This window comes from Schistocerca piceifrons, chromosome 4 (genome assembly GCF_021461385.2).
Source record: "Schistocerca piceifrons isolate TAMUIC-IGC-003096 chromosome 4, iqSchPice1.1, whole genome shotgun sequence".
In the NCBI taxonomy this organism is placed as follows: domain Eukaryota; kingdom Metazoa; phylum Arthropoda; class Insecta; order Orthoptera; family Acrididae; genus Schistocerca; species Schistocerca piceifrons.
Genome location: NC_060141.1, coordinates 370,751,833 through 370,777,219, shown reverse-complemented (window position 1 = coordinate 370,777,219; position 25,387 = coordinate 370,751,833). Strand labels below are relative to the sequence as shown.

The 25,387-nt window shown below is 38.5% G+C and overlaps 1 protein-coding gene across 1 annotated transcript in view; it reads right to left on the bottom strand.

Annotated features, from left to right (window-relative positions):
* LOC124795263 (uncharacterized protein C1orf112-like) overlaps positions 1-25,387 on the bottom strand; it is a 127,541-nt gene that overhangs the window by 36,727 nt on the left and 65,427 nt on the right. Inside the window, exons 9-10 of the mRNA XM_047259208.1 lie at positions 20,813-20,990; positions 8,497-8,725 (exon numbers count right to left, since the gene is read on the bottom strand). Of these exons, the coding sequence (XP_047115164.1) occupies positions 8,497-8,725; positions 20,813-20,990 (407 nt within the window). The remainder of the gene's footprint in view (positions 1-8,496; positions 8,726-20,812; positions 20,991-25,387) is intronic.

Sequence of the window (25,387 nt, the reverse complement as noted above, 5' to 3'; positions counted from 1 at the left end):
CACAGCTGTCCCTATTTAATCTAGTGTGGTATTTGTTTTAATGACGTGCATTAACAGGAACAGTAAAACACAAGGAATAACCAGTGCTCCAGAAGCAATACCTTGGCTCGTGCTGATTGCTACTGCCTTGCAGAAGCACTGCTCAGTCACTGCTGGAGTACTGATTATTCTTCATGTTTTACTGTTCCCATTAACACATGTCGGAAAATGAATATCACTTTAGACTAATTTTGGACTGCTCTACTGAATGGGTACATAAAATTCTGATTTCAAAGTGATTTTGTTTCTCACAGGAAACAGACTGACACTTTCTGTCAATGCTGGACATCATATGAAAGGCATGATAACAAGATTTGTTTGGGTTGTATCCATCTACACACTACAAAAATGAAATTGTAAGTATCTGCCAAAACACCAGAGAAAAAAAATGCATCTGACCAGTAGGCTGACCAGTCAGGTTGTGAAATGGCAGCTTAAGGAGAATTTCCCCCACCACTCTTGTCACTCAGTACAACCCTGGAATGGGGCACATGAATTACATTCCTGTCACAGTTGACTATCTCTTACTGTGACATGAAATAAGAAATATCCTCCCCAACCCATACACAGAGATATTCCACTGCACATATAACTAATGCAATATTCTTGCCAACCTCTAATGCACCACTGCCCCCCATTGCTTACCTCATGCTGCATATCCCTCCAGTAGACTTGGCTGCAAGACCTTTCCCGTACCTCCTCCCACCACCGCCTACTCAAGTTCTGTCACAGGCATCTTTTAGCCCATAAAAGGCAGAGCCACCTGTGAAAGCAGCCCTGTCCTATCTCCACCACATTGCTCTATGCTCCCTCAGGCAAAACTACTATCTTTCTCACTCTACCAATGCTATCCGTCTTTTGGTATCACATATTGATACCACTCCAAGGGCAACAAAGTTGGCAATGAAATGGCATTTCCGTCAGATGGCAACAACAGCAGTACGGGATCCAGTGAACTCAATGGAGCATGCTCGTTCAGCAACACCTCCAGTGGCTCCGTACCACAAGCCCGTCTGGCACCACAATATAGGACCGATTGTGGCTGTTGGATAGTCCACTTGCCTTTCAAGCACCTACACTATCTGACACTATGCAGACACTGCCTAATTGTGGTTCCACTGCCATCATTCATGCTTTAGTTCAGATAGCCTCTTCCTTGTTGATCTTGAGAACTGGACTCTATTTCTTGCTGTATTATTTGTAATGAGTCTTTGTACACTTGGAGAAATAAAAGTTAAGTAAATCCTCTGTTTAATGAGCTAACTTCTTTGCTAATGATTTCTGCTGCTGTTCAGCTTCCATACAGCGACAGTTGACACACCACTCTGTAGTCTACCTCTCCTTACCATTATGTACGAAGTCATACACAACACCTTCCTTTTCCCATCCCATGCCTCTTCCATATCCCCACTACACTATAGCCAGACTGATGCTTACTTCAGACGTGGTTGCAGTCACACTTCACTGCTTGGAGATGACATTGGTCATGTGAGTGAGTTGTGCCTATGTGGATGTGTGCGAGTTTTCTTTGATAAAGGACTTAATCTGAAAGTTGAATATTTCTAGCAGCACTGTGCCTGTCTGCAACTCAACACCTATGTGGAGTTCCTTTCAGTATTGTTGCTACAGAAGAATAAATATACAAAACTGCCTCTTGCACCTGGATTTAAAGTTACAAACAGATTACATCAGGAATGCAGCCTATCACCGACAATTTGTAAAATATATACTGAGAAAATGTTGGAAAACTAGAAGAAAAAAATGGTAATCCCAATAAATGATAGAACTAATATTCACTACAATTTGGCTATGAACAGCTAATTTTGATACAAGCCTAAGAAGGCATTGAATATATCACCAGAAATTACATTTATCTGATTATAAGATGAGGTTTTTTCCCAAATTCATCATTCGAAAAGTACAGGGTTGTGTTACATTCGCAGATTAAACCATTGCCACTAAGTTAAACTTTTTTAAGTTGTTTAGTAGAGTATATAGGGGTAGGTTTACATTTATATGGGTCATCTGATATTTAAACATGAAGCTTTGGCTATTGAGGGCACAAGCAATTTATTTTGATGAATTCCAAAGCTCAGGGCTTGGCAAATGTTATTCGTGTACCAAAAGGCTTGAGATTTCCCAATATGATGAAGCACTTGATACAGTATTGACATGCTCAACCAATCATGTGACTTTAATTCACATGGCACTAGTGTAAGATATTATGTGAGAAACTAAGAACTGCACACTACAACAGTCTATTGCTCCGATTAAAATTTGACAATTTTGTGAAATGCAGGAGGAAACAGTATTAAATTCTACCATCTTACAAACTTTTTTTGTATTTGAACAGGTTTGCAATAAACATTCTTATACATGTATGGATACCATATAAAACATTAATGCTCTTTATAAGTAAAGATAACATTCAAAAACAGACATTCTGTTCTTCACAAAACACTAGTTGATTCAGAATCCAGATCTACCTCTTATTTTATTATGAGACACTGTAATGATTTGCCAATTGGATTGCACATGAGAAATTTTGTCTTTTTTCACAGTTTGAAATACAAGGTAAAAACGTTACCAGCTTTAGAACATGATGATGACATTCAGTTGAAACAAGAAGGAAAATTAATCCAGAATGAAAAGTTTAACAAGGGAAACAAAATTAAATTGATAGTAATTGTTACTGCAAGAACAAATTACAGTGGCAAGATTTGTCATGGAGATAGTATGAACGGACATCACTAAAGCGTGGGACGAGTGAAAGTTCAAGACTGGGACTGAATTGTAATTTCAATCTTATTTATGTATTAGTTGGTGATGTTACATATGACCTGTGCCTTAGAAGATATTGTTGTCTGTGTTTCACTATTGCTTAAGCGCAGCAGTATGGAAGGTTTGCAGAGGGAGCAGCGACACCAGCTTGGCTGACAGCTAGGATGATTACGTGGATGGAAGTGATAAGCAAGCAATAAATTTCGTTGCGTTGTCAACCATGGTAATTTGTACCATGTACTTTGGCTTTTCATGAACATGTACAAAGTTTAAACAGCAGTTTGCTTGAATCCATTTGTAATCGGAATCGAAATTATTTTAATATTGGTCAAATACTCAACTTTAATATTCATTTCAGCAGGAGATGGTAAAAGTCGAGATACAGGCAAGTGGTGTATATACGTTCTCTTGCTGGAATGTTGTCAATGTTATCCATGACATATGATGGGTATGAAAGGGAATGTGTCAACTGGTTCTATATAGCCAATAAGAGAGCAGCGGGTGGGCAATATGTTTGGAAGCAAGAGACATTGTAACATTCTCATGGCAGCACAGAAGCAAAATCTAAAATGTATTAGGAAAAAAACAGCTATGTTCTCAGAAGTCTCTGTAACAGCAACCTCAGAAATAACACCATATTAGAAGGATACAGCCAACTATTTGTGACAACAATGATATAAATTTCACAGCTGTGCTATTAGGATAATGACGATGATCATGATGATGACTGAAAGTAGCAACACCACAGACTAAACGGTCAGTAAGCAAAAAAGGTAGGAAAAAAAAGTCTGAAAATTAGTGTGAATAATTTCTTTTCATTTTTTTATTTCTCCTAGTACTATCAAAATGTAGTCAATCAATCAATAAATAAATGACAAAAGTTTAGAATAGGTATAATGTTAACCTTTTGGCAGTTACTTTTATGTCAATAAAACAGTATAAATTTTTCTCAAACAGCCTCTTAAAAAAAGGAGGGGGGGGGGTTTGTTGTCTTATATTTAAAGTCATCAGTGCTTTGGTAAATATGCTAATAGAGAGGTATAGAAAGGGGGCCTTCATGACAACACAAATAAAACAAAATACACTGTAATATGAGGAACGAATAAGGATTTGATACTGGAAAATGGTGTGGAAACATTACACGTACTCTATAAGTATCTGGGAGTAAAAATCACATGATGGTGAAGAAGGTAAGGAAATTAATACAAGAACAAATACTGTAAAATTCATTATTCACCATTAAATGGTAGCCAATGGTAGTCTAGCTCGTGTGATCAACAGATTAGAAAAGAAACAAAAGAAAAATCTTCAAAACAATTATTAGAAGCATTAATACATCTGGCTCAGAATTATGGCCACGTAAGTCCTAATTAATGGAAAGATTTTTGGGAACTGAGATGGTATGCTGGGATATTAGATGGGAAAGAGTCACAAGTGAAATCAACAGGAAGAAAATGGATGTCACAAGTTCGATTATTGATTCTGTGTGTGTGTGGGGGGTGGGGGGGCGGGGAGGAGGTGGAGGGAGAGGGGGAATGGGGGAGGGGAGTGGGGGGAGAGGGAGAGGCAGAGAGAGGGAGAGGGAGAGGGAGAGGCAGAGCGAGGGAGAGAGAGAAGAGGAGAGGCGAGGGGCATGGACATACGAAAAGGATGTCAGAGGGAGACTGCTGAGGAAAGAGAACCACCTGAAGGAATAAAAGAGGGAGACCACTGGCCACATGGATACAAGGAATTCATATATTTATTAGAAGAAGTAGTACTGAACAACATTTATGGGCAGATAGTCACAAACAGTGAATTAAAATTAAATTTGATGTATAAACTTGGGTTAGAGGAAAACGTAAATAGTTTGTAAAACCAATAATAATAATAATAATATGTGGAAAAATCATCTCCTAGACTCTTTTCATAGCATTGTCACTGTCAGTTTTATTCCACTGCCACTGTGTCTCTCACTTTCTATCACAATGCCATTTTCTCCTTCACTCTTTCTATACTATAAACACTGTTTACTATCTTCCAGTATTTATTACTTTTCCGTCTCTTTCCCACTGCAACCATCTCCTCTCTCAGAGTAAAAATACATGAATACGTTTGCAAGCCAAAATTTTTATGAAAATTTTTAAAGGTGCGAAGGAAGGTAGAATGAAGCAGCTGGTACACCAATTTTCAGTCAGAGTCTTTTAAAGAGGAATACATTCACCTTTTTTGTGCTCTGTAGGAGGATTTCTCCACTGGTTCCCTTTGTTTTCCTGCTGCTGTAAGGCATGCCACTCACATGAAAAGAACTTCATGGATCAGTAAAATTTTGATAGTTTACTTATGTGAAAACATCGCAAAACTAATTTTACACCTCAGATCAGATTTTATGTACACAAAAAGTTTCAATGTGCTTCAGTATTACAACATGGGGTTCCAAGAACCCTTTTGATGATAACGCGGACGCTTTAAACCATATCTCTAAATGCTAAAATACTTTATAAACTACTTTTTATTCTCACACTGGATTTCACATGCATAATTCGTGTGTACAAATGGAGTAATTTTGAATCTCTGTATCTTGGAAATGGATAAATATATAAAGAAAATTTTCACTATTGTTTGAGATAGGGATCTTAGGGATATATCATACGAATTACAGCCTTTTGGTCTAAAAAGACCCACGTGCGTCCACAAAAGATAGTGTGATGTATGGTGGAACAGCGACGGTGTGGTATACTATGACCTGCTCCCCAGGTGTAACCATCACTGCTGACACTTATTGTCAACAACTGTGACATCTTAAAGACGCTATCCAAAAATGACAACCAGGAATGCCTGCCCATATTTGCCTAGTTTGACAAAAAACACGATACAGGAGTGGGTTTGAGAAGTCATTCCACACCCACCTTATTCACCTGACCTCGTGCCCTCAGATTTCCACCTTTTCTGCTCTCTATCGAGCAACCTTCACACAGCTTCCTTTCCGGATGAAAATGTGATCCAAACACGGCTCAACAATTTTTTTGGCTCAAAACCATGTGATTTCTCCAGTTGTGGAATCGAAAAGTTACCTCAGCGTAGGCAGACTATTCCAAAAAGTTAAGGAGAATATATTATTGATGTCTAACATCTGTTATGTGTATCTGTTGTGTTTACTAAACCTTTGGAAAAACATTATAAATTTGTGTCCCAACTGAATAAAATCAGACCAGTGTTACTACATGACACAAAATTATGGAGAACAGATAAGTATATATTGAGAAATAAAATCCCACAGAAGATGTTTGGGCCAATTTGTGAAGGAGGTGCACGGCGAAGAGGAAAGATCAGGGAGCTCAGGAAGATATGTAATGAATCAGATGTTGTTGTGACCAGCAGACTGAGATGGGCTGATCACTTCTATATAAAAACAGAGTAAGGGTCAAAATTGAGGTAAGCGGCAGAGAAGAAATCCAAACAATGAAGAACTTTAGGCATACTGAATAGGATGGAGAGAGCAGGTGGCCAAGGATCTCCAGACACGTGGAGCAAGGGAATAAGATGCCAAGGACAGAAGACTGTGGAGCAGGGGCATCTGCAGGTTTTCATGTCAGTGGGGGGCAAAACGTACAGAAATTCTGATGAAGTGATCTGCTCATCATTTTCTCATATTGGTTTCTACAGTGCACTTCTAGTATGTGGCCAGTGTTATAAAGTTAAACAAGCTAAAAGTATAATAATTATAATAGGAACTGTTTTTACATGCTCAGATTTTACTTTTTTCACCAGTTACATTATTTTCTTTTGGTCCATTCATAGTCCCTGTTCCCTCAATTATATTCCTGCCATTAAAAAGTTGATATGGATAACATTTTCCATACTTTTCGCTTCTGAAACACTGCCACAAGTTTGAACATCTATTTTCAAACTGATTTACATGGAAAATACATCATGTAGGACAATACACGACACAAAACCTTACAGTTTGTTTCAGAATTTAAATGTAGGTAGCATTTTTAGGGGCAATTTTAAAACATTTAGTCACCTGACTGTACTCTAAATTGCAATAAATAATCAAAAACAGTTTTACAGAGATGATGATCTCAAATGTGTTGCCTATATACACTAGTGATTATGAAATTAATTACATGAAGGCTGTTGAGCAATAATTACTAAGTGACTATTAATCATTGTTAGATTGCATAGGTTGCCCACAGTTCCAGTGATAACAATTTTATACTGGTAATAATTGAGTAATGACAACTTCATGCTTCTACCACCAAGAAGTGATCAGCAGCCACACAATAGAAATGACCACCCCTTCAGCAAGTAAAAAGAAATATAACATAATATGCTACTTTAAATTGGCAGCTGACAGTTGTTAGCCATGAATTGAATTTTGAAGGAGTAAGCTCTTGTTGAGTATGTTTTGTTGTGCAACTGTTTTGTTACAGCAATAGCCATTTGAGACATATGAAGATGTGTGCACCTAGTGAAGTGGGAATGGAAAGGGTGACTTTTTCGTTCCCCAAGAAAACAACATTTTAGAGATGGAACTCTACCATGGATTCCTTTCTTAATAGGACCATGTACAAATGTGTCAGTTTCATCAATCAGCTGAACGACAGCTTTGTTTCATATTTTTATAGTATATTAGTAATGCCCAGGGTTTGTTGACATGTAATTTTTCTTTTCTTATTCGCTATGTATTGTTTACAATTACTAAAATCCCAAATATTCTGGCTGTAGAAATGTAAATGTAATTTTCACACTTTTTATTATGTAGGTATTGTACTATATTAAATTTTTCAAGAATAATGTTTGTGATTAATATCCATTTATGACAACAGTTCAATCTTTTAATATTGGCAAGAACGAACAATGCACTTGCCTCTCAGAAAAATGCAACATTGTTGGTCAAGAATGTATTTGTACACACTGAAAATATATTTATGGTTAGTCAGCTTATTGTCATTGATATGTCTTTGTTGTTAGCTTGTAACAGGTATGGATATTGAAACAAAAGTATCAATATTGTACCAAACGTAATGTCAATCTGTGAAATATTGATATTCATGTGTTCATTTTTTAGATTTGTTTTTGAAACTAAAGGAAAATATTGAACAGCATGTGCCAGTTATCTGAGCAGATGTAGAACCATTTTTTAATTACAAGGACATGCTGTCCGACAACAGATACTCTCTCACCTTCAGGAACCTGCATATTGACTGTCATACACTGCAATGGCTCTAAGATAATTATACAACATTTTCAAAGTACAAGATTTCATAAAGAAACGTAATGTGGTTTTAAGTTACCCCTTCTACAATTTCAGTTCCAACCTCCTATGAAGTTTTTCATTAATGCAGCTCATTTTATAACTCACTTTACAAATGTTTTATACCAGTCTAAGAAATTTTATCAATATTTTCAAGTCATTTAAGCATAAATTTCCATGTATTTTACGTCATAAAAATCTGGGCCCTGCAGTTACAGGTCCTTTTCCATATTCATATATTGAATGAATTCTCACTAGGGTCAGCTGTTGCACCCCCCCCCCCCCCCTTCTTCCAATGGGCACTGATACTACTTGACGAGGTCAAAAACCAAATGCGGTTTGTGGGGCCAGGGGAGTAGTAGTAATAAGACTAATTTTAATACCACTGTCTCAGATCAACAACAACCTTCTAGTATGTGCTACAAAACTGCACTTACCTGGCCACAATACACCAGACATCTCCAGCTAGGAGAGCCCTCCAGAAGTCATGCTTAAAGATGTTTTCAAAGAGTAATGTCTCCACAGAAGCAAATTCACTCACTGGTGTTGTAACAATTACAGCTGCAATGTGTATCAGGATTGTTTCATAAACATCCAACAACTTTGGTAACTCTCCATTTGGTACAGTGGCAGGTATCCGGATAGCAGAGGACAGCACTGAGTGACCTGTTTCACAAAGTAGATTGTATGTTCTTACAAAGACAACATCATTATAATCAAAAGTGCTGTTCTAAAACACATATAACAATTTTTTTTATCAGATATAAAAATGATAAAGCATCAAAATGTAGCATTATAAACAACTACTTTTCAATTTAAATACACTTTCTAGAGTCCATTATTCAGCATTGATCACAGACTACTAGGACCTATAACTATAATCTACTGAAACATTGAACCATAAGCAGTAGACATTGTTGAGTTTTTGGAACTACGAACATACTGTTGTTGTTGTTGTCTTCAGTTTTGTAGCAGCTCTCCATGCTACTCTTTCCTGTGCAAGCCTGTTCGTCCCCAAATAACTACTGCAACCTACGTCCTTCTCAGTCTGCTTACTGTATTCATCTCTTGGTCTCCCTCTAAGATTTTTACTCCCCACACTTCCCTCCAGTATTAATTTGGTAATTCTTTACTGTCTCAGAATGTACCCTGTCAACAGATTCCTTCTTTCGGTCAAGTTGTGCTACAAATTTCTTGTACCCCACTTCTGTTCAGTACCTCCACATTAGTTATGTTATTGACTCATCTAATCTTCGACATTATCCAGAAGCACCTCAGTTTGAAAGCTTCTATTCTCTTTTTGTCTAAACTGTTTATCACCCATGTTTCACTTCCATACAAAATACTTTCAGAAAGAGACTTCCTAACACTTAAATCTATATTTGATGTTAGCAAACGTCTCTTTTTTCAGAAACACTTTTCTTGCCATTGACAGTCCACATTTTACATCCTCTCTACTTTGGCCACTGTCAGTTATTTTGCTGCCCAAAAAGCAAACCTCATCTACTACTTTAAGTGTCTTGATTGCTAATTTAATTCATTTAGCATCACCTGATTTAATTCGATTACATTCTGTTATCCTTGTTTTGATTTTGTTGATGTTCATTTACATATTCCTTTCAAGACACTGTCCAATCTGTTCAACTGCTCTTCTGTGTCCTTTGCTATCTCTGACAGAATTACCTCATAATCAGCATACTTCAAGGTTTTTATTTATTCTCACTGAACTTTAATTCCTTCTCCAAAGCTTTATTTGATTTCCTTTATAGTTTGTTCAAGGTACACATTGAATAATATCGGGGATAGGCTACAACAACATCTCACTCCCTTCTCAACCACTGATTTCCTTTCATGCCACTCAACTCTTATAGCTCCCGTCTGGTTTCTGTTCAAATTGCAAATAACCTTTCACCCACTGTATTTTACACAGGCTACCTTCAGAATTTGAAAGAGAGTATTCCAGTCAACATTTTAGAATGTTTTCTCTAAGTCAACAAATGCTATAAATGTAAGTTTGTCTTTCCTTAGCTTATCTTCTAAGACAAGCCGTAGGGTCAGTATTGCTTTTTATGTTCCTACATTTCTCTGGAATCCAAATTGGTCTTTCTCGAGCCAATGCTCTTGAATTAACAAAGTTTCTTATGCCAAGAGAGAGACACTAACAAACACAAACACAAAATTCAAGCTTTCACAACCCACGGTTGCTTCATCAGGAAAGAGGGAAGGAGAGGGAAAGACGAAAGGATGTGGGTTTAAAGGGAGAGGGTAAGGAGTCATTCCAATCCCGGGAGTGGAAAGACTTACCTTAGGGGGAAAAAGGGACAGGTATACATTCTCCCTTAAAACCCACATCCTTTCGTTTTTCCCTCTCCTTCCCTCTTTCCTGATGAAGCAACTATGAGTTGCGAAGGCTTGAATTTTGTGTGTGTGTTTGTTAGTGTCTCTATCAACATACCAACACTTTCGTTTGGTAAGTTACATCACACACACACACACACACACACACATACACACACACACATTCTACTGTCAGTGATTTAAAACTGAAGAAATTACTTTATTTTGCAAATCGCAACTCATTAATGAGCTAGAGATTTTTAAAAAAATTTACTTATGGCGATACAATTTTCGGAACACAATGGACATTATCTGGTATTAGTCTTAAAGCATTTGGCAGACATCAGTTCTTCTGAGTTTTTCACTATACATGCAGTGCTTAATGTTCTTTAATATGTTAATCTCATCCACCACTGGATACTGTAGAACATGTGACAATATGTTAATCAAATATAAATACAGATAACTGTGACCAGTTATTTTTGAAATACCTGTTTTTTTTCCATAAATTAGTTTTCGATCTTTTTCGGGCACATTTTTTTCAGGTGCGAGATGCAGAAAAATACACATTTATTTTTGTAACATTTTGCTGGGTATTGACTCTGTGATAAGGAGATAGAAGACACTTTGATTGATCGATTTGAGTGATGGACAGTCATATGGCTAATTTTGTCAAAAAATGAAATTCTTTAGTTATTGCACCAGCATGTGCAGTATTATTGTTAGTATCTACAGCTTCCATTTTCATTGTCCACTGACCACAGAATTATTTGCCATTTTTGTCACCACTTTTCCTGTGAAAATTCAGAACAGTTAATCATCTAACACCTTCTCTCCCCCCCCCCCCCCCCCCCGCCCTTTTCTTAAACTTCACTTGTATCTATATTATCAGCCAATAACCTAGCAAAGAATAATTCTTTTGCTCTGTAGTTAAGGAACTATGTATGACATCAATAATTAAAAAAACACTGACATATAAAGACAGCTACGCTCTTAATGGGAAAAATCGAAACAATATTAAAGTTCATTACTTTAATTCTGTCCAGTATATGTAATAGTTTTTAAGTTTTTTTATTCATTTATTTTGTTCCAAGAACATTACTGTTTTCATGAACTGACAGGAGTAATTTGTTACAGAGCATACTACCTACATTATTACCCCAACCTAGATTCCTGGGCACTCTAATACTCATGCCCATGTTCATAATGACTGTAATAAACTGTGTTAACCACAAGCCTATAATTCAAGATCATTTTAATATACAGAGAAATGAAGTAGTAGTTCACATTAAAATTTTGTTTGGAAAAAGGCGGCAATTTTCTGAACACAAAAATTTACTGTGATGTTACATTGCAACCTACATGCTAATACAAATCTAGAACAATGCATTTGTCCAAACAATGTAGACAAAAACCAAAGAACAATTTCCAAGCAAAAGTTATCTTTGAGGAAGATCACAGCAGTATGCACTAATTGTACAGTACATGCTGGGGCCTGGCTGATTTATAGTGAACAGTGATTAGTTTTGTGGGCAACAGGCAACAAAAATTAAAGCTGCAAGGTGGATATTAACAAGAATGTGCAGCAACCGAAGAAATAAATGTTTCACCACAACTTACCATATAACCATCACTCACGACGGTATATTAAAGTGTTTCCTATTTTTTTTATCATAGAGCCAGTACCCAGCATCATGCTACAAAAACAAATATGTAACTTCTGCATGCCCCAGAGAGCCTGAAAAGGATTGAAAACTAGTTGATTGAAATAAACAAATATTTCAATAGTGACCGGCTGCTGATATCTGCATTTACATTCGTATATTTAACAGTATTTATATTTTCCTTTCCACAAGAAGCAGTGCAAAGTAGGATTACAATACTAAGACCATATCAGAAATATTTCAACAGCTAAACATGAGATCAGAAGGAATCAAATACATGGGTGGACAAGAATTCAGTTACCTTCCTAAATGAATTAAATGTTCTACAGGTAACACAGTAAAGTTTATGAATGAATTTAAGAATTTTTTGTTAGTTCCAAAATCACCTTTCAACATTCCATCATTTTCAAAGGCTTCAAAATAAAATATGAAACTGGTATCAAAAGATATGAAAATATGTTATGTTTCACCATTGACTAGAGATACAGTGAGTAGAATATGTTTTTTTTTTTTTAGCTTACCAATGCTGTATCAATCATAAAAAAATTGTTCAGTAGGGACACTGTACCTCACCAACATTCTTAACCACGAGACAAGTGCAAACTGCTGCCAAGGAACAAATTAGAAACCAGGTGGACTAAACCACTAGGCGGCGCTGGATATGTGCACAGCTGCTTTTTCTTTTCCATCATTACATCGTATACAAATGTCATTAGTCGACAGTTCATGGAAACCACTTTAAATTGTTTCACAAAAGGTATTTTTTTTACAAAACAATGCATAACAGTTTTTTTGAACGACTGAAAGTAATACAGTGGTAGATGCCGCTGGGCAGCACTAGGGTACTTAAGGCAAATTGTTTGTTAACAAAAATAATTTTTTTGACAACTTACAACATATAAATTAATAGCCTCAATACAAGTTCATAAGTGCCTTTGTACACTGAAGAGCCAAAGAAACTGGTACACCTGCCTAATATCATGTAGGGCCCTCATGAGCAAGCAGAAGTGCCACAACACAATGTGGCCTGGACTTGACTAATGTCTGAATTAGTACTGAAGGGAACAGACACCATGAATCCTGCAGGGCTGTCCACAGATGCATAAGAGTACGAGGGGGTGCAGATCTCTTCTGAACAGAACATTGTAAGGCATCCCAGATATGTTCAATAATGTTCATGCCTGGGAAGTTTGGTGGCCAGCAGAAGTGCTTAAACTCAGAAGTGTGTTCCTGGAGCCATTCTGTAGCAATTCTGGATGTGTGGGGTGTTGCATTGTTCTGCCAGAATTGCTCAAGTGCGTCGGAATGCACAATGGACATGATTGGATGCAGATAAGCAGACAGGATGCCTATGTACATGTCACCTGTCAGAGCCGTATCTAGATGTATCAGGGTTACACATCACTCCAACTGCACACGCCTCACACAATTACAGATCCTCCACCAGCTTGAACAGTCCCCTGCTGACATGCATGGTGTATAGATTCATGAGGTTGTCTCCATACCTGTACACCTCCATCTGCTCGATGCAATTTGAAATGAGGCTTGTCTGACCAGGCAACAAGTTTCCAGTCATCAACAGTCCAATATCGGTGTTGACAGGACTTCCTGGCACACAGTTTTAATCTGCCAGGAAGTTTCATATCGGCGCACACTCCGCTGCAGAGTGAAAATCTCATTCTGGAAACATCCCCCAGGCTGTGGCTAAGCCATGTCTCCGCAATATCCTTTCTTTCAGGAGTGCTAGTTCTGCAATTTTCGCAGGAGAGCTTCTGTAAAGTTTGGAAGGTAGGAGACGAGGTACTGGCAGAAGTAAAGCTGTGAGTACCGGGCGTGAGTCGTGCTTCGGTAGCTCAGATGGTAGAGCACTTGCCCGCGAAAGGCAAAGGTCCCGAGTTCGAGTCTCGGTCGGGCACACAGTTTTAATTTGCCAGGAAGTTTCACATCAGCGCACACTCCGCTGCAGAGTGAAAATCTCATTCCAGTTAAACTTTGTTGTTTATAAATTTAGAAACACTTCAATTTAGAATATGTATTATAAATGGATCTATAGTTGGTGACACAGTCAGACATGTGGAGTTATACAGATTAAAGTCTGTTAAACACAATTGTTGGAACAATTTAGTCAATTCACAGGAGTGGGGGAGGGAGGTGGTTCGGATTCGTGTGCTGAACCAAACACTGAAACAACTTTAGCAGCTTGTCTACTCAGTCGAGGATACTGCTCTTCTGGTAACATTTTACAAAAATTTGTAGATTGCTCGACTGCACTAACAGAGAACACTCTAACAAACACATTGAAATCAGTGTTCAGCTGTGCAAAGTCCAAGAAATGTTTCAATTACTGAAATGTTGTCAGTCATGTCCACAAATGACTGCTCTGAGTTCCGGAAAATGTTCCATGTCATACACTAGAAGCTGATTTTTTCATAAGATTAATATTTCTTCGATAGCATCTGTTACCAAATGATAATCCCCTTGCATTAAGACACTTACTGAACTCAATTTTTTTCCTAATAGCTGATTTCAGTTCAGCTAGCATTCATATTGTCTTTGTGGCTAGTGTTGTAATGACATTTCAAGGACTGCTTTTGCAGCTCATAATAGTATGATGGCATATTAAGCACTTTGCATCGCCTCCAAACTACAGGAAAGTAAAGCGATTCCCATTATGCACTGAATAATGTGGTTTCTCAACTTTTTCTTTTTGCAGATAAATGCACAGAAGCCATAGTATTCCTAATGCAGAACATGAACCTAAGTTAGCACAAGTACTACCACTAGCAAAATGCTTGGCATGTGACAAGGTGACTATTATGCTTTAGCAGAGTTGGCCTGCAGCCTTCATTTTCCTTTCCCTCCTCTCCCTTCAGCCCCACTTACTTCTGTGCTCAGAGCACTAGACAAGAGCATGGCTGGAATGCTCACAGGTGGTGCTTGGCCAGGCTTGCACTACAAGAAAGGAATATATTCTGAGCTTTTTTTTTACAGATGCGCATCTGTGGCAGCTTGCTGCTTCTACTTCATTGTGGAATTTCTTAGTACCACTAATAGATGTATACATTATTAACAACACCAAAAATATACATCTTATATAAAATCTGACTTCTGTACATCTTCAATGGAATAATGTGTGTAATCCACAAGAGTACCACCTAAGCACTGAGCAAGGTCTGTGGCAGTAGCCACTAGGAGGAGACATAATGGTCAAGCGACAGAGCACGATGATTGCACAAGCGCATTCAGTGCCACCTGCCACATGCGTCTATGTAGGCAATCACTACCCAGCATTGCTCTCATTCATCTCTGGCTCCACATGCAATTCACTTTGTTATGGGACTGTTTGTAATTGTTTTGCCATGTGGCACCCTGAACATTATACTTGTTGTTAAACCTTGTCTTTGTGATCAGAAAATACAGACCTGTGTACACTTGTTCCTGCAGTGATAGTGCATTTTTATGTTATGCGTTACAACATATCTGTCAACAATCTTGGTCATTTTATATTTGCAACCATGGACCCTCTGCTCCAGGCTGCTTTATCAGGTGTGTTGATGGTGGTCGTGCTCCAACAGTTTTTGAAATAGCAGTTAGAACAACAGAAACATCTAGAAGCCTTGGAGTTAGAGTGACAGAACTGTCAGGAAGGCTGGTTGTCTGCATTGTTCTCCTGGCAGTCAGCTGTGACTCGGCTACCGTTCCCGCCTTTCGAAAAGACAATGGAAGAGTTGGCGGCATATAAGAAGCGCCTCTGGCAGCATTTTGGCACATTCCACGTAATGGATTCAGATGTGGTCAAATCACTTCTCCTGTCATGGATCTCACTCAGTACATACCAGCTTTTGTGCAAACTGGTCAGTCTCATGGAATCGCTATACCTGAGCTATGATGAAATTTGTGCTTTGTTAACCAATTATTTGCAATGCCAGTGCCACACCATTGCTGCCAATGTGGAGTTTTATCAGTGTCATAAACAACCTAACCAATCATACCATGGGAGGTTGAAATGCAGGAACTCAGTACGAAATGGCGGTTTGTGGCTCCTGTACATAAGGAATCATATGCCTTAGCCTGATAATACAGGATGCAATTATTATGGTGACCCATGTGGCTGCTGCAGTGGTGAAAGATTACATCTTACAACAGGTGCAACAGTACATTCAACAGGGCTGGCCAGATGGTATTCCCGGTTGGGACTTAATGCGCAACTATTTTCACCTTTGCCACCAGCACATCATGGTGAATGGTGTTATCCACCTCGCTGCTGAGCAGGGCCTCTCTGGATGGTCCCAATGAAACCTTTGCCCCGACAATACTATGTCTTCTGCACAAAGGTCACTGGGGAGTCTCTTGCATTAAACTGCTTGCTCAGCGCGATATATACTGGCCGGGTATATACCGACAGGTCGAGCATCTTGTTTGCAGCTTTTCTCAAAGCAAACAGCAGGCGGCATCCTGCCAGATGTTCTCTTTTTGGTCGATGCCCTCCCACCAGTAGGAGTGGGTTCACGACGACTTCGTAGGACTCTTCTTGGATATGACATGGCTGACTGTCATTGATGTATACACAAACTTTCTGTACATGGTCAACTGTCAGTCCAGGAGTGCAGGAGCAATTGGTAGATTCTTCAGTATTGTATGTCTTCTTCTAATGCTGATGTAAGATAGTGGACTGCAATTCTGTTCCCAAGTTTTCAATGAGTTATGCCGCTACGAAAGTGTTCACCACTTGATGTTACCGCCTTCCAACCCCAGTAAAGTGGTGAGGCTCTTATATTGTTTTTCTCGAGTTCATAAAGGTCACCACCAATAGGGGAGAAAAGTCCGGCAGAGCTCCTCTATAATCATCAGCCCTGCACATTGTTCCACCTCATGCTGCCATCACTCGAGTTGGCATTATGGATGGCCCCACCTCACTTTTCCCGGGTGCCCACATATGGATGCAGGTGTTCAGACGCCAGGACAGATGGATTTCAGCAGTCGTAAGGCAGCAGTGGGGCCACTGTGTGCACATCCTGGCCACTGGGGACAGGACAGTGATGCATCACCAAAATCAGCTGTGCCTGGAGTAGGTGACTCACCACCTGACCCTGTAGCAGTTGGCCACTGTGACGTCATTGCTGACCCTTATTTCTTCTCCATCGCACCCTCTGCCCTCTCTCCTCCTGCTCTCAAACTCTTCCTGTCTTCAGGCTCTCCGCCCTGTGTGACGCCCGTGGTCTGCTCTCATTTTCCTCGTTTGTAGGCCGCATGAGATGGACCAGATGTCAGAAGATGAGCTTGTTGCAGTACCAGCCCCACCGGTGCCACTCCTGCCACTACCGTTTCCTTCTGTGCCAGGAGCTAACGTAGACATGGTGTGGCCACATTTGTCAGAGACACAGCATTGCTGACTGTGCTGCCACGAGGCGATCTTCTAGCTGTACACTGCTGTCTGCAAACAACCTGGAGCTGGTGAAGCTGGACAGGCTGTTCGACACCCCCAATGACGTCGGCCTACTTCGATGCACTAAAGGGTTTTCTGGCTGGGCAGGGGTCAATACGTCGAGGGACAGCTCATCACTCCTCCATGGACAAAGGAGTGTGGTATCCCACCAAACTACTACCTAAGCATTGGGCACCAGTCAACGTCTCTGTCAGTGGCCACTAGGAGAAGAAATGGTGGCTGAGTATCAGTGCAGGACAACTGTGCAGGTGAATTCAGTGCCAATTGCCACACACATCTATATAAGCATTCACCATGCAATACTCCCTCTCATTCAGCTTTGGCTCCACGTGCAATTCACTTAATTATTGAACTGTTTGTAACTGTCTTGTCATATGGCACCCTGAACATTGTACTTGTTGAACCTTGCATTTGTGACTGGAAAATACAATTGCTCTATCAGTGTTGGTGTGTTTTTATGTTATGCTTTATACCATGATCATTGTAAATAAGTGTTGTAAACTGTTTTTCTGCTTGACATTGAGTGGTTACAACAGCCTAAGAATTATCATATGGGCCTCAACATATTGTACATATACATATTTTGTGACAATTTTGTTATTACCTTTTAACTTAAAATATGTTTATGATTTTTGTTATGTATTCCAAATCCATGAGAACCATTTTACTTTGGATCTGTGGAAAGATATGTAGCCTTTTCTTGTAAATATGTATTATGTATTCTTCTTTTTTGAGATGTTTTACATACTTGAAGATATCCTCACTATTAAGCTATGGAATACAAAGTACACCTCATATAATCTAACAATTCCCGTGAAGTGGTTTTGTAACCATTCTCAATTTTGAAATGGCTGATACCTTAATAAGTAAAGCTTCAATAATCTTGTAATACCACACTCAATGAACAAATATAATAAAATTGTTAAACTATTGATAGTAATATTGTATATCACAGATCAGTAGGCTTACAGGAGCAAAAATGCATCAGTTATTTATGAGCAAATAGAGAGCTAATTAAGAAAGAGCAATCTACTCCTGCTCAGCCTAGACTGTAATACTAGGGTTGCCCAGAAAGTAATGTAACACTTTTTTTTCTTCGACAATTCTTCATTGACCATAATGAGAATTACACATACGCAAGGATGGAATTCTCTCTACACCCCTATTTTTCTACGTAATCTCCATCCTGTCCTACAGCCTACCTCCAGTGTGAAAGAAGGGCATGTGTGCCCTGTTGGTACCAATCTTTGTCCTGGTGGTGGAGCCAGTGCTTCACTATGTGAACTTCCTTTGCTGATAGACAGATGCAGTGCCAACTGCAGAGTCATAATGTGTCTGTCCTCATGAACGACATCAGCAGCTCACTGCAACATGTTGGTGTGACAGCCATGGATGGTCTCCCCAACTGTTACAAATCATATAGCTCTGCCGGACTGCCTTCTGATGACCTCACCTTTGTGCCCAGCAACTAACAGTACTTCCGTCGACAGCAGCTCCATAGACATTGCACAAGTGTGAGTATTCCCCACAATCTCTATCTCTGCAATGAGAAATTCAATGATGGCACATTGCTTGTAATGAACACACCTACAGATGCCATTTTGAAACTATTCTGCAGCTACACTATCTGACGGAAGTGATGCAAACTTGGCACGCTTACTCAGGAGACTTCAAATAATACATATGTAATGTTTCACATTTGTAGCATTGTTTGTGGCCGAGAAAAAAAGTTGTGCATTATTTGCTGGGCAACCCTCATATTTGACCATAAGATGCTATATACATCTGATCGGCCTCATATAGATGTCTAAATGGTGAAGCTGTGCAATGGTTCCTGTACATCATATTTCTGCTGTCATTGGCCTATTCCACCACAGAGATTTGCTGAATTATCATCTTATGACTGTATGGTCCACTCTGACAGCTTCTTGCATCAGTATTGATAGGAGCTGATATTTAGAGCTATGTAGTACATTAAGTCAGTGATAGGTAACTGCTTGGACTATTGTGAAGCACTCACAACCTGAATGCTTTCACTACTAAATATATTAACAGGTGACACTTTTCCATTTCGCTGTATTAGTTTTATTTGTTCACAACTAGTTTCGTATAAGGGGCATTCAAAAAGAAACAAGCCAGAGTCTGGAATGCGTAAACTGGCAACAGAGGAGAGTAATATCGTGGCTTGTGTAATGAGGTGTGGTTCCAACCAGAGTGTGGAAGTTCACAGCTCGTCGCTAGAGGGCACGCGTGCACGTCATGTGACTATACAGAGCTAACAGCAGCATGCATCAATCGTTCAACACTGCCAGTTTTGACATTCTTCTTTTACCAAGATGGCCCCCTTCTGATTCACTTCCTGCAGTAAGGGACAACCGTGAATGCCCAGTGTTACTCGCAAACCTTGACCAACCTTCACCAAGCAATCAAATCAAAACGACCACGCAATTTCACCGATGGGGTCATTCTGCTCCACAACAAAGCAAAGTCTTATATGGCCAACACAGTCATGGCACTCCTGCAGAAATCCAAATGGGAGGTTCTTGGCCACCCTCCACACAGTCCCGACCTCTCTCCCCTGTCATTAGCCGGCCGGAGTGGCCGTGCGGTTCTAGGTGCTACAGTCTGGAGCCGAGCAACTGCTACGGTCGCAGGTTCCAATCCTGCCTCGGACATGGATGTGTGTGATGTCCTTAGGTTAGTTAGGTTTAATTAGTTCTAAGTTCTAGGCGACTGATGACCTCAGAAGTTAAGTCGCATAGTGCTCAGAGCCATTTTGAACCCCTGTCATTACATCATTTTTGGTCCCCTTAAAAATGCTCTGAGGGGCAAATGATTCACCTAGGATGACAAAGTCCAGCAGTATCTGCGGAACTGGTTAACATTGCAGCCCCAGGAATTTTCTGAGACAGCCATTCACTGCCTTATGTCACAATGGGACAAGTGTCTCAACAACCAGAGTCAATACTTCCAACATACAGGTACTGGTTTCTGTAATTATGCCTCTGGCTCGTTTCTTTTTGAACACCCATTATATTACCAGAAATGTGTCAATTTGCATGCACCCTTGTCCTTGCTTTGTTTTGTGTGGAGAACTCTAACAATATCCATATTTTGTGTTTGAACACTATTTATTAAATATTCCATGAAAAATTAAGTTTACTTAAAGCTCTAGCACACAAGTAAAAACATTTACATAGAAAGTGTTAATTTTCAAGTCTGACATGAAGCTCTTTGAGCAAATATGGGTAACTTAGTAATATGTAGAATACATTGTTTGTAGCTTGTTTCACGCAGAATACTTACATGTGTCCAATTTGCTAAAAATGACACAGAGTAGATTGTTACCACTATCCTCACTTAGCCATAATGTCCTTGTACTATGTTCACAATGAGTGAGCTTCTTCATTATTCCGACTGACAAGCCAATAAAGCCAGGTAAATCTGCATCTTCACTTACTGTCTCAATTTGCACAAAGAATTCCTGTAAAAGAAACAAACCTCTTTGGTCTCTTTTAAAAGAGTAATACCTATCCATATTGAGCGTAATATATACAAGGAGTAAAATAAATTTCAGTTGTTAACTATAAACAGATCCCTGAATAAAATAGCAGTATATGGAAATAAATCATTTATTGTAGTTTGCTTTAGATACACATCTACACAGAAAGTTCAAATATCTATCTTGTAGACTGAATACAATAGCCCTGGTGAACATCATTGGTGTAGATGATCTACATGAGGAGCTGCAATGGTCATGAAATTCAAGTCCATTAATTTGCATTAAAATTGTGGGCACTGGCATACTCGGTTGGATGGAAAATGGAGAAAATGGTAACATCAATAGCTATTTAAAGTGTTTACCTGACAATAGAATTACCCTGAATATAACAAGAGACATTTTTTTGAAGAGGTTCCTTGAGAAATTTTTATTGTTAAGGTATTCTGACAAAAATTAATTTTTAATTAATGTGCAAACTGATTTTCTGAGATAAAGTAACTTAAGATCTGCCTAAAAAAGTTAACACCATTTATTGAAAACAGTCCTGGTGTTTCCAGGACTGGTGTTGTCTTAGATACCTTAGATGATGTTGATATGCAAGTAGTTTTTTTGTCAAATCCCACAGGAAGTCTTTTATCTAGCAGTGTTCTGCATTGTAAAATAAGACCTGTCCTCTTCATCATTGTTATGCACCAGCCTGTACTTGCTTTTGACTTCCGCATTTTTGAGTAATCAGGAAGCCTTAATTCAATTTCTCTCGGATATACTGAACAATCTAGTGCTCCACATTACAAAGTCTTCCCTGATGTGGTCTCAAGAAAGCTTGCATGTAGAACCAGTGATTTATAATTTATTCTTTATCTGACATCACCTATTAACATTCACTTTTGTGAGATCAAGTTTTCTTCCTGTTGCATGGTAGTTTGTACCATCTGCACTTAAAAATTAGTTTCTTGTATCCGTGAACCAACTATGAACTGAAAACTCTTAGATATAATTTTATCAGCAGTTTCAAGGCTGTGATCTACATTCATTATCAATTGCTACAATTTACTGTTCTGCACTAAGCAAAATGAATAATAACAAAATGTTATCCTCTCAGCTAATTAGAGCACAATTAGCAGAAATTGTTGCCAACCTTGAAAATCACAATGCTATCAAGCAGTAGCTGCTCTAGTACCATTGTTGAACCTTGTGTTTCATTTATTACGCCATGTATCAGGTGTTCTGTGTGAACATGTTTATTACAATTACTTTCTCTCCTGCAGAACTGTAAACCATTGCTAAGTATTCATCAATTTTTCAGGCCAATTCGGATTTGACTACATTAAGATGCAGGCGAACTGCAGTTAAAACATTGCAGATGTTCATGAAAAGTAACATAGACAAGCTTGGATTCCCATGCTTGGCAGCATGACAAAATTTGCTGCCCACTTGCCACTACCCTTCCCACAACTGGCTATGCTGGTGCCACTGCATCCCATCCCATCCTTCTCAAATCCTCAAATTAAATTGTGAGTAACTTCAACTATCAAAGCTTCATCTGCAAATGTGACAACCCCCCTGTATTATGCTACTACATAACATAAAAATATTAACTTCAACAATAAAGCTTTATCTGCTAATGTGGGATGACCCTTTATTTTTGTAATAATGAATTTGAGAAAAATCTCATCTTGTAGTCAGTTAAAAATGGCATCAATTCTGCAAACACTGATGTATTATTTCCACTGTTCATTGAAGCCACAAATTCATGTTTATAAATGGGCACCACTCTTGTAGATCCATTCAAAAGAGGAAAGGGGGGAGGGGGGCCAACAAGAATTTTCACCAAATTACATGATAATCATTAATAGCTTATCTTTTGGTTACGCTATATTTCTCTGTATTAAGATAATGTAGTTGGTAATTGTTTGTTTATGGGTGTATAAGTTGTATAAAATATTAAGTTAATTTAGGACACAAAGCTAACACTGTATGTTAATAAGATTACATGAGACATGAGATCTTAGTGGAGATCACTGATCATTGTGTTTGGCACTCAAACAATTATAAAAAAAAAGTCTTTATTTTGTTTCCCCATCAGAGAATTTATGGTGCATTGAAATAACAAAATATCACAAAAAAATAGGTAACCATGAATAACACATCAGTAAGTTAACAAAATTCCACAGGATCTTAACACCAACTTAAAGAAAAACAAGACATTAAAAAGTCCAACTTCCATGAGACATTACATAAAAGAATATATTTCACTGTAATATCCAACCAATAGGGAAAACAAAGGTTAAATGTAAGTTACACATGCTGTTCTGTGGGGTGATCAGTATGTTTGGAAATGAACACACTTTATACACAGCAAACACACTTTTATTGTTCCACGACAGCAGTTTCAAAAGTCTTATGATGCAATTATCTAATCTTAATGGAACTTTTTATAAAACGCTATGAATTCATGTAATGTAATACAGCAATTTTATAAGAAGTTACATGAGATAATATAATGGCAGCACCATACCGGCCATCTTGGAACAACAAAAACGTGTTCACAGCATATGAAGTGTGTTCATTTCTAACTGTAAACTGGCTTCGGGCAATGCTATACCCAGGAGCAAAGTTCAGTGTTCGCCACATGGCAGTAACATTTGACACTTGACAAGAGGTACACACAGACTTCCAAGAAATGTCATTGTGAATAAAACAGACCAAGAAAACTATGCCAGAAATGAATGAATTTCAACAAATACAACTTTGAACAAAAAGTACTGGCACACAAGAATATTGCAAACGAGTCTTAACATACACTACTTAATGACCACATAGGACACTGTTCTTAATCTATAAAACAAGTATATCTACATCAACAATAGTGTCTTCAAACCACAGTGAAATGCGTGGCAGAGGATAATGAGCATGTTATCACATGTTAGGGTTTCTTCCCATTCAAATTACACATGGAGCATGGGAAGAACGACTGCTTAAATGCCTTTAAGTGCATGACACAAGTAGTCTGTCTTTGGGGTCGCTGTGGAAGTGATGCATAGGAGGCTAAGTGCCATCTCTAAATTCTTCACGTGATACTGGTTCTTCAAATTTTGTAAGTAGACTTTCACAGCATAATATGCTTCTATCTTCAAGAATCTGTCAATTCAGTTTTTCGAACACTTCCATGATGCTTCCCTAGGAGCGCAAAAGAAAAAGAAAAAAAAAAAATTAATAAACACCGTAAGGTTATTCATGGCACCCTTCTTTGTACATGTTTTACATTCCTGTATAGTATGGGTCCCACACACTTGAGCAATATTCTGAAACAGGATGCACAAGTGATTTGGAAGCAATCTGTTCTGTAGACTGACTGCAGTACCTCAGCTCCTACCAATGAACCAAAGTTCACAGCCTGTTTTTTCCTATGACTGAACCTATGAGATATAATTTCATTTCATGTTCCTACAAATTGTTAAACTCAGGGATTTGTATGAGTTGATCAATCATCATTGTGAATCTCTGATACTGTAGTCAGAATACTATGTTTTATCGTCTTGCGAATAGCATAATTTTGTGTCTGTGTACGTTTAAAATAAGTTTCAATCTTTGTGCCACTTTGAAATCTATTGCATATGATGGTGAATACACTGAAATGTATGAAGTGATGTCAAATAAACTGACTGACTGATCAAGGCTTTACTGTAAATAGTTCATAGTTGAAATAATCTAGTTGTTGAGATATGGACATTCTACAGCAATCCTTGATGCTAAATTATTTTAGAAATGATGTGTGACTGTTCCAACAGAACTCCATGAACAAAATAAGTGTCATTATCTACAGACTTTATTAGTCATAAAACATATGGTGTTGCAAATTATAGTATCACACAATATGATGTTGACTGGTACTGGTCACAGAGCAAGTTTTCTGAAGTCAAAGCTTTCAGGCCATTTCACTTGGATGCTCTGAATTGTTCTGGTTGGATACGTAATTGGCAAGATTCAAATATGCGGCAGGGCAGTTTTGCTTTTCAGAATTTTAAAACAACTGTAACGTATTTTATCTTCATTTTACAATAAAAAATAAAGCTATCCACATAATGGAAGTTGGTCAAATATCATTGTACTTTACTAGGCAAAGTCCTATTGCCTGCAGTATGCTCTCACCTCATTATGACATTAGAACTGTCTTACTAAGTTGAATGTGGACTCCGCATCATAGTGCAACTTGGCAGTATCAACAGGCAAGTCTAAGCTGCCCGATCATACAACTAAGACCTGGTTTCACAAGCTGCAACATGGTCGCAAATGGATCAGGGGCCCAAAAATGTAGAATAAATTTCTTTATTTCATGTCTATGGTCACAAATTTGTAAGTCCTCAAACTACCAGTTT